The 14255-nt window shown below is 54.2% G+C and overlaps 7 protein-coding genes across 7 annotated transcripts; 4 read left to right on the top strand and 3 right to left on the bottom strand.

Annotated features, from left to right (window-relative positions):
- Nucleotides 1-157: 157 nt before the first annotated feature.
- On the top strand, nucleotides 158-565 carry AA0111_g11893 (hypothetical protein; the record flags this gene model as incomplete). Its single annotated transcript, XM_028645810.1, has 1 exon — nucleotides 158-565. The coding sequence occupies one exon, from the start codon at nucleotides 158-160 to the stop codon at nucleotides 563-565; it is 408 nt and encodes a 135-aa protein (XP_028500501.1).
- A 209-nt stretch (nucleotides 566-774) lies between these two features.
- AA0111_g11892 (hypothetical protein) lies at nucleotides 775-1875 on the bottom strand (the record flags this gene model as incomplete). The annotated part of the gene is made up of 2 exons (XM_028645809.1): nucleotides 775-1316; nucleotides 1365-1875. 2 exons carry the CDS (start codon nucleotides 1873-1875, stop codon nucleotides 775-777), a joined length of 1053 nt encoding a protein of 350 aa, XP_028500500.1.
- Nucleotides 1876-2631: 756 nt separating this feature from the next.
- AA0111_g11891 (hypothetical protein) lies at nucleotides 2632-5032 on the bottom strand (the record flags this gene model as incomplete). The annotated part of the gene is made up of 3 exons (XM_028645808.1): nucleotides 2632-3206; nucleotides 3257-4833; nucleotides 4878-5032. The coding sequence occupies 3 exons, from the start codon at nucleotides 5030-5032 to the stop codon at nucleotides 2632-2634; spliced, it is 2307 nt and encodes a 768-aa protein (XP_028500503.1).
- Nucleotides 5033-5416: 384 nt separating this feature from the next.
- AA0111_g11890 (hypothetical protein) lies at nucleotides 5417-7963 on the top strand (the record flags this gene model as incomplete). Its single annotated transcript, XM_028645807.1, has 3 exons — nucleotides 5417-5464; nucleotides 5520-6866; nucleotides 6917-7963. The coding sequence occupies 3 exons, from the start codon at nucleotides 5417-5419 to the stop codon at nucleotides 7961-7963; spliced, it is 2442 nt and encodes an 813-aa protein (XP_028500502.1).
- A 444-nt stretch (nucleotides 7964-8407) lies between these two features.
- Nucleotides 8408-9945, top strand: AA0111_g11889 (hypothetical protein; the record flags this gene model as incomplete). The annotated part of the gene is made up of 3 exons (XM_028645805.1): nucleotides 8408-8947; nucleotides 9441-9551; nucleotides 9610-9945. 3 exons carry the CDS (start codon nucleotides 8408-8410, stop codon nucleotides 9943-9945), a joined length of 987 nt encoding a protein of 328 aa, XP_028500524.1.
- A 78-nt stretch (nucleotides 9946-10023) lies between these two features.
- On the bottom strand, nucleotides 10024-11172 carry AA0111_g11888 (hypothetical protein; the record flags this gene model as incomplete). Its single annotated transcript, XM_028645804.1, has 1 exon — nucleotides 10024-11172. The coding sequence occupies one exon, from the start codon at nucleotides 11170-11172 to the stop codon at nucleotides 10024-10026; it is 1149 nt and encodes a 382-aa protein (XP_028500525.1).
- A 273-nt stretch (nucleotides 11173-11445) lies between these two features.
- Nucleotides 11446-12570, top strand: AA0111_g11887 (hypothetical protein; the record flags this gene model as incomplete). Its single annotated transcript, XM_028645803.1, has 3 exons — nucleotides 11446-11693; nucleotides 11749-12003; nucleotides 12048-12570. The coding sequence occupies 3 exons, from the start codon at nucleotides 11446-11448 to the stop codon at nucleotides 12568-12570; spliced, it is 1026 nt and encodes a 341-aa protein (XP_028500532.1).
- Between the last annotated feature and the right edge of the window lie 1685 nt (nucleotides 12571-14255).

Below are 14255 nucleotides of genomic sequence, written 5' to 3'. Positions count from 1 at the left end.
ATTGTGCGATGGGAAACATCCGTGCGATAGATGTCGAGCGGAAAACGCGTTGTGTGACTACAGCCAAAACGCGGGTCACTTGCGAAATAGAACCTCTCCGTAAGCGTTCTTTGGAGGAGAAAGATGGTCGCTGCTTTCCGCTCACGTCGTCCGCAGGATGGCGCTCCTCGAGGAACAGAACAGGCAGCTCCGGGACACGGTACAAAAGCTGTATGAACACGTCCGGGCTGGTCACAGCTTGCCAGCACTGCCAGCATCGAGCACGGGAGAAGGCCGCCCGCTCTTGCACGACATTGTAGCCTATGTGAGAGCGCTGCCTACGGGTGTCACGAGCAGACATGAACAGGTTCAATGCCAGATCTCGGGGCCGGGTGCAGCCGCCGCTGTGTCCTTCTCGCAACCGCAGCCAGAAGCCTCGCAGTATCTAGACTTCACCGCAGCAGCCACGCAGCTCAACACCATCACGGCCTCGTCGATGCAACAAGACCCGTTGCTGACAGGGTACGACCCAGCGCAAGCGGAGTATGAGTCTCTCGAAAGCAGACTGGATCTGCAGGAGCTTTAGACACTCAGGGAGGTAGATCCGGCCGAGGTTGCAAGACTGAACGACTGGCTGCTGAACTACACAGCATGACGGGTGTAGATACACAGCCGCTAGGCTGAATGGAAAGACCTCGAGAACTTATCTCACAAACTTAATAATCGATCACATTCGTTCTACGTTATGTTGATTCTTCATCTCCTAATATGACTCCGTGCTTAGAACAAAAGCTCCTACACGGTCTTGGCAGAAGCCACGGAAACGTCGTCCTCGATGTCCAGATAGTCACCCAACATGTTCTCTACCGGTTCGCTGTAGGCTTCGATATCCTCGAACGCTGTGCTACTCGAAGAGACACGCTCCAAGTCCAGATCATCAACATCTACCGAGTTCTCCGACATTTGCCCGTCCTCTACAACCTGGATCTCTAGATGCTTTACCCCGTGGCACACGTCTAGCTTCACGACGTCGTCTGCGCCGTCATCCACCCTCTCCCGAGTATCTTCCCTGGTAGTGCGGACATAACGGTGGATGTCTGCCGTCGCTTCCTTGATCGCTCCACTAGCATCCAGCAGCAGCTCTCTCTGAAGATCTACAGCGCTTCTCATACTTTGAAGGCGAGCCTCTATCTCTTGTAGGCTGGGGCTGTCTCTCAAGATCCACACGGCTATATCGCTCTTCTCCTGCAGATGGAGAGTTCCATCGCTACCTGGCGGACTCAGCAGTGTGCTTGCCACTTCTGCGCGACACGCGGCCCCCCGTAGCATGAGATTTGCTGTGAGATTTAGCGAGTTTTGTCAAGTTTGTGAAGCACGCTTCCTACCTAAGAGCAAAACACATTCTGCATCCCGACCACCCGCGGTCTGCTCGGTGGGCAACGCCTCCAACTGCAGCGGATGGAGGAGAAACACGTCTCGGATCAGCTGCTCGTATTTGGCGGAGCCTAGCACCTTCGCGACACGAAAAAGCATGACAAGCTTGACGGTGGAAAGCGTCTCTGGCCGTAGTGTCTGTACGATGAAACTGAAGGCCACGGTGTTGTGCACGCGAGATGTGGCGGGGATCTTGTATCGTCGGATGGCCTCGGCCATGTTGACGAGCGTTTCCAGCGATATGTGAGCTTGCGGTATGAAGGAGCCATGGGCCGACTGGCAGACCAGGTGGAACGCCACAGGGTCTTCGTCTGGCAGCTCGATGCTCTCACGCAGCAAGCCGTGTTTGGTGGTGAAGAGCCTGTAGAACTCTGGTGAGAGATGAGACATGACCGAGGCAGAGACGAGAAAGCGAGCGTGCTGGATGCGAACTTCGATATCGCCGTTCTGATACGGAATCATGCCGAGGTCACTTGAGTGGATTGCTGTCTAGCAGGAGAGAGGGGTGGTCAGTATATGGCCCGCGTCACAGCCATTTATAAGGTCGCTCGATTGGAGATGTCTGTGTTGGCAACACAGGCTGGAGAGCCCTTTCACATCAGGCAGCGATCTGTCCAGCCACAGTGTCTTCGCTCTTGTCGGCCGCACCCAGCTGTTCGCGTCAGTTTTCGACAGGCTGCCAGTTGCTGGACAGCTATGCGGTCGTCGGGCCATCTCGGATGTCTGCGTGTGCGACCCTGACACCACTGCTGACGTCCGCTGTTGGAGACCAACATCTACCTCGCCATTTCCACCCATTCGGTTGTTGCACGACCTCAAGACCAGTAGCGTCGGCACTGCCGGCTCTGCCCTCTGCGCTACGGAGTTTGGCGCTTGCAACGCCAATAAGAGTGACACCCGGTTCTCCGGGCTCATGCACGGCGGCACTCAGCGTTCTCTCATGTCTGTTCTTCCGCCCGGGCCGCCGTGTTCCGAGCGTCTACAACAGTTCCTGGATTGCGAACATGTTCAAGCATGACTCGGACGCATCCCAGCTTGTCGAGCATCCATGCACGATATCTAAAAGCTCAACTGGGAACCATCGCACAAGGATTAAATTGGTTGGCTATACTACGTGTCGGCAATAGCTGCATAAACAATGTTGGTAGCTACTGCATGCTTACACAAAAGAATGATAGTAGATCCCAGGATTCTGGTTTCGCAAACTCTGTTGTAACTCTATCGTAGCTCTATCTTACCTGATGCGGTGACCACTGCGTCCGTGTCGGATACAGTCACTCCTTTCAGTTCCTCTCTGAGCTGCAGCGCTCGAGCAGAGCCGAGTCCGAGATCGTCGCTGGGAATGCGAACCACCGGGGTGGACGTAAGCGCCTCGTGCAGAAACAGAGGGGACGGTGTTGCATCCTTGGCTGGAGTTGCATCCTCGGCCGGCGTGTCTTGGGCCAGCGCGTCCTTGAGCGCGGTGGGAGAGAAGCTCAGCAACGGATTGAACGCTCTGCAAAGCAAGCGGTGGTACACGGCGGTCAGTCCGGTAGCAAGCACTATGACACACGCCTGTCCGATACATCTGGCACTGCCCTGCGAGTCTCGTACCAGAAAAAACAGCGCTGCCAGACAGACTTGCATTAGGTAGAGGCCAGCCAAGAGATGCTTGAGTGCTTTAGGATAGAAGAGGCCGCCGTGATCGTGTTCAGTAAGGAGTATCCTCGAATGGGAGTAGATGACCCAGAACAAGCCGATGGTGAGGACCTGGAAGGGGAGGATGATCGGGGAGATGATCGCGTAGAGCAGTCCTGTGTCTTTTAGTGTGAGCTGCATTACCACTTCTGGCGTTTGGACATACCGATGCAAGAGAGGTTTGTGAAGACAGGTACAAAGGTGCCCCACTGGAGATCTGGACCTCTCCTACGTACCACCATCTGCGTGACTGACTTGTCGAACATGGGACCAAGCACGAACTTCCCCAGCAGACGGTCTGTCCGCAGCAGAGAGCCAGCACTTACCGACAGAGCTTGCAAGAGAAGGTAGGAGAGAAAGTAGTTGCTTGCTTTCGGCAGGTTCTTCGCCAGCGTCGCAGCGAGCGAAGCTCCCCGTGCGATCTCGTTCGCGATGGCGGTAAGCCCTGCAGCCAAAGACACGACGAGGGTGACCTGAACAAAGAGGAAGCAGAAGTAGTAGTCTTGGATCTTGAGATCAATCTGGCTCTTGGAGCAGATGCCCTGCTTTCGGACGAGGTACTCTGCCACAAAAACGAACCCTCTCACCAGAACAGCTACCAGCACAGGGGGCAGCACACCTTGCAGCAGGCCTAGGAAAGACTCGGGAAGCTCGCTGATCCAGCTCAGCCAAGACACGGCCTGGGTGATGTAGATGATCTGGGAGAGGAGCCCTGCCAGCGCTACCGGTACGACGCACGCAATCGCCGTGATGAGAATGAGCGCGTTGGAAAGCACGGTGCGTAGGGTCCTATCCCGCCACGTGATATCTGTGTTGCTCCACACCACGTCGCCTACCGACAAAGGCATCGTGCGAGGCGTCATGCAGCTTGCGCTGGTGTGGATCACCGTCTGGCACGCGATGTGGGCAGCGAGTGGATTGGCGAAGGTGACGAAGGCGGACCGCAGGGGCGGAAACTCGCTTCGTGTTTTGCGGTAGAAGTCCATCGTCTCGCCAGTCTCGCGAAGCTCTCCCCGACACAACAGGGCAGTGTCGGCCTTTTCGAATCTCAACCAGGTAAGAAGATTCAAGAGGCGCCGCGATTGGCAGTCTAAGCTCCGACGCGTTTTGGTGGTACTTGACCTTCTAGCCCGCTTCTGTACGCCAGCTCTGAAAGCTTTCCTCAACTTGGCAGTCTCAGCCGCCTCGAGGGCTGCCGCCAGACGTTCCCGCCGCGCTGCCAGCCGGGAAACTGTGCTGTAGTCGCGGTTGAAGGAAACGGCAGTGATCTGGCCAGGGAAGATCTGGAGTCGGGACGTGAGTATCTTCTCAGACATCCAGTCGTCTGGGATAGAGTCAAAGAGCACTGTGCGCAACATCGTGCTAGGTGAGTGCTGCCGAGCTGCGACGTAGAAGCCAAGCTCGCTCCAGATGACCCAGCAAACGTGGGCAGTAAAAAGCAAAGCGAGCACGAGATGAACCCAGTACCGGTCTGCTTGGTCGAGGCCGACGTTGGACCACCCGAGGGCATCGAGCCCGCTCACTCCACGCACAGCCATCTTCCCGTGCGTGTAGTTCAAGGGGACTAGGATCGGCGTTATGAGGAGAGCAGCGGGAGCGAAGATCAGAAGCAGCGACCGCAGGTACCGGCGAAAGAAGTACCTGTCGAGATGTTCGCGGCGGCGCTCGAACCGAAGAAGGTTGGTCGCAATATATTCTCTCCAGGTAGTGGAAGTGCTGTCTAGGTGATCTGGAACAGTAGAGCTGTAGTCGTCAGCACACGACTAGGTAGAATGCTGTGAGCTTACTAGAGATCGGGGAAGCGTTTGCGGATAGCTAGAAACACAAGGACTTCTATTGTGAACATCACCGCAGAGAGGGAGACCGAAGCTATGAACGAGCTCAAGGAAACACCGTGAAGCTGCTGCGCTTTGGCAAACGACTTCCCGAAAGCTTCTTCCATGGTGGCAGTCTGATGTCCAGTTCTCACGATGTGAGTTCTCGCACGTAGCGAATGGATGCAGAACGACGAAGACATCTTCGAACGAGTTCTGTAGCCCACTCTGCTCTCAAAACAGGCTAGCCTGACAAGCACGAGGACTTTGAAGTCTGGTGCTGGCCACGCTAGGCCGGATGGGTTGTGCTGGAGAAAGTGGAGGTCACCCGTCGACGAGCAGGCGCATCCGCAACGGACCGCACTAGCGTGACGGGAGACAGGCGTTAGATTGACAGCATTGGCTTGACAGGCTCTGGCTTCTGTTGGTATTACATATCTTATGTAGCCTGCTTGACTTAGAGCGTCTGCTGTTGAGCCTGCTTGGAGCATCCACCTGTTTACCCTGTCGACATGGTAGTGCCAAACGGCTCTTTGTCTTCTGCCCTAAGCCTGATCAAGGTGCGTGCATACCGATGAACGAAATGTCATAGTTGATACTCATAATGAACCAAAGCGGTTTGCAGATAGTTGGCTGCAAGCAAGCGACGCGATCGACTGCGATGACCTTGCAGCCCTGGTAGATGCGCTTGACTGCTTGAAGAAGGACGCTCAGCAGAAGCTGTCTCTCAAGAAAGCCACCCGAGCAGGCATGACAGCAGATTCGCGGTCTGGGGGCTCAAGTGGCGCTAACCAAGGAGTGCGAAGATCGTCCCGCCTCAAAGCGTCCACTCCTCGGCCGGCTTCCTCAGCCTCGCTCTTCGTCGCCGAACACGAGACGGAGTCGGAGTTTAGTGGTGAAGACGATGAGACACTTCCAGCCGTACTCGATGAGACAAACTCCGGCGACTACACGGGAGTGATGGCAACGGCGCCCTCAGAGATCCTGTTTGGAGATCTTCCATGGCCGAGCGAAACACCGATGGAGACCGTTCACGAGATTGAGGTGGTACAGAGCAGACATGCCTTGGAGCTAGAGCCATCCTCGCCGATGCTCTACAGAGTAACACCCACTGTTCACGAGCAAGATGAACTTACATATGTACAGCCAGCTCGAGTTTATAGCGAGGCTTTGGCTTCTCATCAATCTCATTGGGACAACACCCAGTCTGGAGTAGACATATTCCATCAGACAGCACAAGATGTGCGAACCGACAGAGCACAGTCAGGAGCCGAATCTCCACGTCAAGTCTCGTTACATCAACCATTTTCAGATCCGGCAGAGTCAGACGTATCCGACTCGCCAGCCCGTGACATGGAAGTCGAGAACAGCGACAGCGAAGAGATGGTCATGCAAGATGCATCCACACCACAGTTCTTCAACGAAGCGTTCGAAGACCTGTATGGCAGCCCGTTGCAGCAGGGGTCCCAGATAGGTGGCGAAGAGATCACGGTCGCGTGCCAGAAGCAGTATCCGACTGACCCAACTCACACGCCAAGCTTGAGCGATGATCCGATGTTTCAAAGCTACCTAGATCTTGCTTGCTGTGCGAGCTTTTTCCTTCCACACGAGTCTGTAGAAGACGCAGATAGCACAGAAATCCGAGAGCTTCTTTCACCTCTGGTGGAGGGAACACCTCTCACGCCAAGACTCCTTCACGGCCTGATCTACTCATTGGTTCCGGGTCCACTCCATATACTGGAGGTCGATCCGAGTTCGAGTGATAGGGGAATGATAGCAGAAGAGAGCCTGGCCGAAAACTTTGCCATCATCTTGCGCGAAAGCGAAGAGGCTCTGCCGTTGCTCGTGCTAGGAGCTGCGAATAGGAAGATGCTGTTTGTTCTCAGCAGCGGCACAGCGAACCTTCCGTTTTTGAGCGCATTGTACCGAATGCTCCATGAGTGGAAGACAGAGTATATTATAGTAAAAAAAAAACCCCCCTCGCTGTCTTTGCATCGACTAACTCTCTGCAGCCCCACGATGTCAGCCCACATGTAGAGAGCACGCTTCTGTCTGTCTGGATAGCCGAGGCTTGCTTCCAAGGACGGTCGCTGCAGAATGCTCCGTCTTCTCGAGAACTGCGCCTACGTTTTTTAGAAGAGCTGGTGGCCCCTGTCCAACGCGACTCTGTTCTGGAGCAATATGGCATCTCCAGCAAACTAGCAGTCTCACAACAGATCGACATCAGGCTGGCCGAGACAAGTTCTGAGGTGCAACTGCAACCACAACCGCAGAGCAACGGGGTCTTTGTGTCGAAGATCGAGACTTTCGATCTCGAAGCGCTGCACGAAGCGCTTCTCCAGAAGCCAGCCGACATCTCCCGCGGACGCTGTCTGAGGATCTTGCAGTGTGTGTATGAGATCGGATCGCCATGCATCCTCGACTCACTCAAACCGGCTCTCACTGCAAAACGCGAAAATCAGGCACATCAAGCGATGGAGCAACCCGTTGTCGAGAAGCTCTTCCGCATCCACCTCTACTTGGACAGCCAGGAGAGCGAGAGCCACCTCCTGATCGCCAGAAGTCGATACGTCAAGTACTGCTACTTCGAGACATACCTCCTGGCTGTCGCAGCGCTCCAAAGAGAGAAGCGCAGCAGCAGTCGAGAGAAGCGGAGAATACACGCGCGGAAACTGACCGCCAGCTTCAAGCAGGGCCTCTGTGACGAGCTGCCACCGACGCCACACGACGACGAGATCCATCGCATCTACGAAGATCTCAGTCCCTCCGAGAAGAAGCGGCGGGCTCAGGACATGGTGAAGAATGAGATTTCGAGAAAGGTTGCCAAGGAACACGGGGTCGACGAGAAGCGCGTCCGATGCAACATCAACAGGTACATCAGACAAGGAAGAGTGCTGCACTGTGTTCTGCAAGGCGGGCTATCACTGAATCCAGGGCTGCTTGTCCTATTTCCTGGTTCTGAGACCCATGCGCCTTCTTTGAGCACGGCCGAGTTTGGGGTCGAGCTCTCAGAGCCCGAGGAAAAGAGTCTCAGCAGACCCATTGAGATCAAAGAGTAAGACGCAGTTGCTTCTGTGATGGTAGTGCTACTAGTGACAGCGAACAGTATAGAGGGGTTGACGCAAGCGGAGGCGGTCTGGTTCGGCAAGGTTTTGCAGGCCAGGCCGGGGCTGCTAGAACAGGCGCCCAAGACGGTCCTCGACCTGCTCTCAGATAGCCTGTTCGAGGCGGTAGATCTTCGCGAGCGTGATGCAAGTAGCTTTCGGGACAGGCCGCTTCGTTTCTTTGCGTAATGAGATGCAGCCTGGCCCGACTCGGACTGGCTTGCCATCATGCCGAAGCCTCTGACGCTAGCCAAAGGTATCGGCTGGGTTGTCTCACTACCTATATAGTCCCTCTCTCCTCGAGCAGACAGCAGACACAAGTTTCTCTCTAAGATCTCACACAACCTTCCATCCAATTCAACCACTGCGCTGTCGCCAGACATGTCCCACGTTGCGAACATGAAGACCGAGCCGGAGAGCTGCCCGAACAGCGAAGATCTGTGGTCTTGCTTGGGCGCCATCGATCTCGACCGCCGCAACCTGCTTGTGTTCTGGGAAAGCTCGTGGCACTCGGCAGATGAGTACGATGCCCTCTGTACAGGCGGGAACCGAGGGTGGCTCGTCCATGCGCGAGGCGACGACCAGCTGCTCATCGCCTGGGAACCCACAATCGAAAGCAAGTCAGTCCAGGCCTCTCCTCGCAGCCTTGTGTATGATCCTGTCATAGAAGTCCGGAGAGACCGGCCTGGTCTGCTTGGGTACGTCGCGTCCAAGACCCTGCGCGGCTCTGGAAAAGCAAGAAGCCGTCGCCTTGCTTTCTTGGCCTACTGGAAGGTGGCCCCGATGACCAGAGGGCTCTTTTTCTATCTACAAAAAACCTTTTCCAGCCACAGAGGTTGCATCGTGCACGCCGAGAAAGACAGAGTTTGGGTACAGTGGGAGCCGACATGGGTGTTGTACGACGACCTGAGCGAGGTGAAGAAGAAGCAGCTCTTAAAAGTATGCCATGATCCTGAAGCACTCTTACGCCGCTTCCACAGGACGGTTGTGCACTACTCTACGCGCCTAGCGGTCGAGAAGCGAATTGGGTAGAGACAAATAGGCCAAAGAATAGAATTTACAGTGTCGCTGTCTTGATTTGTGTGTGTTTGCAGGTGAATGTGTTGATGGATAGATGCTGCTTGCAGAAAAACACTCGTTTCCTCGCTGTAGGTTGTCTGCATCAAGGTAGCCCAGCACAGTGTCGCCTGTTGACTATAGTAGCCGAGATCAACAAGTTGTATCTTCACACTCCCCCACTGCTTGCGCTCTGCTACTCCAAAAGGATGCAATCAGGTAAGTTAGGTGTCCATAACGTCGACATCTGTGGCTGAGCTCACTAGAACAGCTTCGATTTCACCGAAGAAACGGGTCTTGTATGAACGAGACGCCGTCGAAATAGTCAGTATGCTCCACCTGCAGTAACTACAAAATCAAGACCTGAAGCTCGCAGGAGCCAGCCAGCGCTCTCGAGAATATATTCAACAGCCATCTTGACGTTCGAGCCCCAGACTCCAAGTTCGCAGCCATCTTTGAGCGCTTGAAAGCCAAAGAAGAGCTCTGGGTAAGTTGGCGTCTACAAATCTGCAGTTCTGTCGAGCTCTGCTGATGTTCCGACGTAGATCGGCTACGAGCCGGGAAAAGAGTACTGCCCTATTGCACGCCTGAACTTCAGCAAGTCAAGACAGTATAAGCAGGGTGCTGTAGGCTACTATTACATCTTGAGATACAAGTGTGGAGACCTGAGCAGAGACTTCTGGGTTGTTGCACACCAGACCTGTGTCAAGAGAGCCTGGCATCGATACCTTCGACATCCACGCTCTGGCAGCTGCACGCAGAAAATCATAGCAACAAGCTTCTTCCACGCAGCATACTTGGAGGAGGACGGTTGGTATGCCGTAAGAGCAGTCAATGGCATTGGAAACTACGACAACTATGTAACGATAAGACAACTATAAACTACAGTCACGCGCATAGCACATCGTCTTGATATCACGTGTTCCTGCTGTGTTCGGATATTACGCACACCAGGTCACCTATTCCGAGCCAGGGTCTACCGAGCCAAGCAGCATTGTGCGCACATACTTACCAGTCACGGCTACTGGAGAGATGCTAGCGGGTAGCTCTATATACTTACAAAAGCCCCCGTTGCTGTAGCTGCGGTGGCTTAGTCTGCGCCAGACATCGCCATCTCCCGTATCAGGCAGACTGGCAAAGCAGATGCCATGAGCATGTGTCCCTTGCGACTTACTGCTCTTCTTGTCCTTTCGGGTGGTCTTGTGAGCCTCCGCGCTTGCGCTCGAGAGGCGGTCGATGTGCGCTTGCGGTACTGTGCCTTTGACGACGATGATGCTGACCTTTGAGCCAAGCCCACCTCGAGCAGACTCCTTGACATCAGTCAGTGCCTGAAGTGCGACATTGGCCAAGGCAATGCCAGTTCCCGCGTCATAAGATGTCTTCATAAGGTTCTCGTAGTTGTGGACGGCAAAGTCGAGGGGGACGGGTTCCATGTAGCGGGGGAGGAGGTCTCTCGCTTTCTGGCTGATCCTGTCCTTTAGGGCTTCATGAGAACAGTCCTGTACGCAGCTGTAGCTGCTGTAGGCATCTTCGATCGTCTTGGTCATCTCTTCGGTGGCGCTTCTTCTGTGCTGGCTAGGGCGCAGCTCTGGCGAGAGCATCGAATTATCGTGACGGCGGACACTGCTTTCAGCCGGCGTCAGGTTAAAGCGATAGCCTTCGCGTGTCTGCTTGAAGGCGGTGTGCCAGTCCTCTTCTTCAGCGTGCAGGCTGCCGGTGTGTACAAGGTATGCTGTCCATAGCTGGACCCCTTCCTGGAGACTGCTGATGCTGGTGAGCCTCAACAAGGCCTCTGTGTCTCTAGCGGGATAGCGGAGTGGCCGATTGGGGAAGACCACAGTAGCACTTCTCGGCCTAATGCGATCGAAAACGGACTTGAAGACAACCAGGAGATCGAACTGCAGTTTCCAGTAGTCGGGCAGGTCTTCGTGTAGGAAGATCTGGAAGGCTCTTTCTGCGACCTGCGCCTGGAACTCGCCATCGTCGACCAGGTCCCACAGAGAACCGCTTGTCTGCTTTCGAGCGGTGCCTGGAAGCCGGGTGTGCAGTGACACGTCAGCAGTAGATTCGTGTTCCATCGAAAAGAGCCTAGAGTTGGCACAGCCCATGCTTGGGAAAGCTGACCGGGAAAGAGTGGTTGTTCGCAACGTGAACGTTACAGCGATGCTCAGGCCTTTTGAGCTAACCGATAGCCAACAGGGCAGGACGATTGTGCACGCCTCACAAAGATGTGTGCTAGATTCTGAGAACTATATGGCCCGTCGTTCGCGCTAGCTGTCTCATTCGTGGTCGAGAGGATGGTATAAAACAAAACGCACTATCTACTATTCAATGCAAGCGCAGGTTGAGACGTTCGTCTTCATTATCTTGCGACATCCAGCATGCATCTGATACTTCTCTGGGCCCTCATCTCAACTGCGCTAGTCAGTCCGCATGTGTTCGTCGGAGAACCTGCACCCTTCCAGTGGGATCTCCCAGTGGAAAAGCTGATTATGCCAATGAACGGCGACCCCAACTACGAAGGCCCAGAATGGGGCCAGCAGCCCTTCCCATGCAAGGGTCACCATAGAGTTTCGACTCTTCCAGAGCCTCAGACGACCTGGTATGTCGGAAGCAGGGCCACATTCCAGTATGTCAGCTTGAACCCGAGTGCTCACTCGAAGCGACTCACAACATCCCCACAGGATCTACGACTCGACCAACACAACTGGCTCTAGCATGCACGACCCTGGCGCGGCTCACTCTGGAGGCTCGTGCCAGGCATCGCTTTCTTACGATGGCGGAGAAACGTGGATCGTCGTTCAGAGCTGGGAGGGAAACTGCTTGCGCGTGCGAAAAGGCCAAGAAGGACAACTCACCAATTCTTATGACACCGATCAGAGCTACTCGTTCGACCTGCCTGGTTCGCTCCCAGGGGCAGACACAGCTATCTTTGCGTGGTGAGATCAGCGTCACCAGCTACAAGGCATGGCTGACTCAGCAGGACCTGGCTAAACGCATCCGGCAATCGAGAGTTCTACATGTCGTGCTCGCCCGTAAAGCTGGTAGCATCACAATCTTCGAACAGCCTCGCGTCAGACTATCCGATGTACACCGCCAATCTCCAAGCGAGTCCAGAAACAGCGGGCTCGCAGCATCCGATGTGGTCTCAGTGCTACATTCCGCAGAACGTGTGGATCCGCTACCCCCAACGGTACAAGGGCATCAATGCACCAGTCGTAGCGGAACCGCTCCCAAGCGACAGCCAGGTTCAGTTTCTGCAGCTCGAAGACGATGGCGGAATGTGCGGATCAGACAACAAGGAAAGAGTTGAGGCTCTCGGACTTCACTCTGGTTCGAACAGCCAAGAACCGAGTGCTCCGACCTATACGAGTGAGCTCGCAACAGACCGAGCGTCATCTGAAAGCGGGCATATGTGGTCGGCTACGTGGTCAACCAACTTACCCTCTCCGTCAGACGTGTTGTGGGCTGTGCCATCCACAGAGAGATCGATATGGGCTTTGTGATCTGCATATGCTGCTAATGTGCACTGACTGTGCTATAATCTTAGAGAACAAACATCTTGGCGCTTGTTTTTAGTGCTTGTGAGAGTTTGTCACTGAGAACTTGTGAGCAAAACCTTCTCACTGTTTAGGGCGGGGTATCAACCTAGACCAAGCGTCGGCAAACTCGACAGATTTGGAGAGATGCAAAGAGACTTAAGATTCACTCTCCAGGGGCTCAATCTACAGACAAGTCACCTGTAACATAACAGCATAGGGGGATATTCCAGATCCATGCGATCGCAGAACATGGATATCTCTGCTATCTCGCTGAACGTACGTTTGGAGTGGGTGTCTGGATACCGACAAAATGACAGCTTATTTTCTCAAAGCTATATGAGCATTCTGCTGCTTGCTTGGAAGGATCAAACAACTATCTCCGATACAATGTCTTCCAGTGTTGTGTTTATCCATAACGTACTTTCCGTGCGATAAATGCATTTCTGCCCCCTTACACGCAATTTTGAGCTGGCCTACCAGCAGTCTCTTCTTATTTTTACCTTCTCAACGTAAGGCGTGAACCATTTACATCGCCTTGACCATGTCCTGGTTTATTCGGACAGACCTAGGTGATGTAGACATCTGTGAGACTAACCCAAAATTGGCTGGTGACTGTACTCTGGGTTTCAAAGCATCGTTCCCTGCTGCCTGTGGAATTCTTTTCTAGCATCAATGCGTCTCCGAAATTGGTGCTGTAAGTTACAATATCGTTAGTTTTGTATATCCCTTAAGCAGAGTTGCTCTAGAAACTCGCCACCTTCGCACGACTACAGGGCAAGCGTGCCGCCAGCATGGGCCGTATCGAAGAAGGGAGCCGCTGTTTGGTCTGTGGACAACGCCGGTCCGGCCACACGCGACGCATACAACAGAATCGAGGATTCATAGAGCAGATCTGCTCGAGGCGGACATGCGCCGAAGCTAAACGCCGGCTACAGAACGCTGTTAGCATGAGTAGTAAGGCTGGCAGCCTAGTCATCGAGGTTCACCACTACCACCACGCCAGTCGCATAGATGAAGTTGGCTTCAACCGGACGCACACCTCCTCCTCAGAGCTTCATGCTGAGTCTCTTGCGCAGAGCAGTCGGGTGCTGCCGGTCCGTGGCGGGCCTCCCTTCGTCGAACCGCTTACTAAGCCGTCCGAGGATGTTGTGAGGCAGCGACTCGGCGACAGAGCTTGATAGGCCGTGACTAGGGTTCCCAGGCGTAGACGAGATGTTTTTTGTTCTTAGTCTCCAGAAAAGAATCTACTAAATTAGAAAATCCTTCCACCTGATGAAGTAATAAGCGTATCTCGGGATTGATCCAACCAGACGTGACCGTGATATGAACCCAGTCGAATGGGTTCTTCACCAATATTCCGGCAAGATCCGTGGCCATCCAGCCAAACTCCGACGGCATCACTGCTAGTAAAAGCGAGGCCATCTGCGCTAACGACGAAAGACCCTGCTATGTCTCTCTTGCTAGTACCACTAGAAAGCTAACTCACAACTAAGGACAACATTGGCACGTGCGCGATTATCTGCTTGCGGTTCGCATTCGGATCCACCTGATGACGTTAGCGCGACTATGCGTCTCGAGACATATAACTTACGTCTTGATGCTGACGGCTTGCAGAAGGCTGTAGTTCCTGTGTATGCTGCGATGTCTCT

The sequence above is a fragment of the Alternaria arborescens genome (assembly GCF_004154835.1).
Source record: "Alternaria arborescens strain FERA 675 chromosome Unknown contig_60, whole genome shotgun sequence".
In the NCBI taxonomy this organism is placed as follows: domain Eukaryota; kingdom Fungi; phylum Ascomycota; class Dothideomycetes; order Pleosporales; family Pleosporaceae; genus Alternaria; species Alternaria arborescens.
The sequence above is the reverse complement of the archived record's forward strand: the minus strand, read 5'-3'. Positions and strand labels throughout refer to the sequence as shown.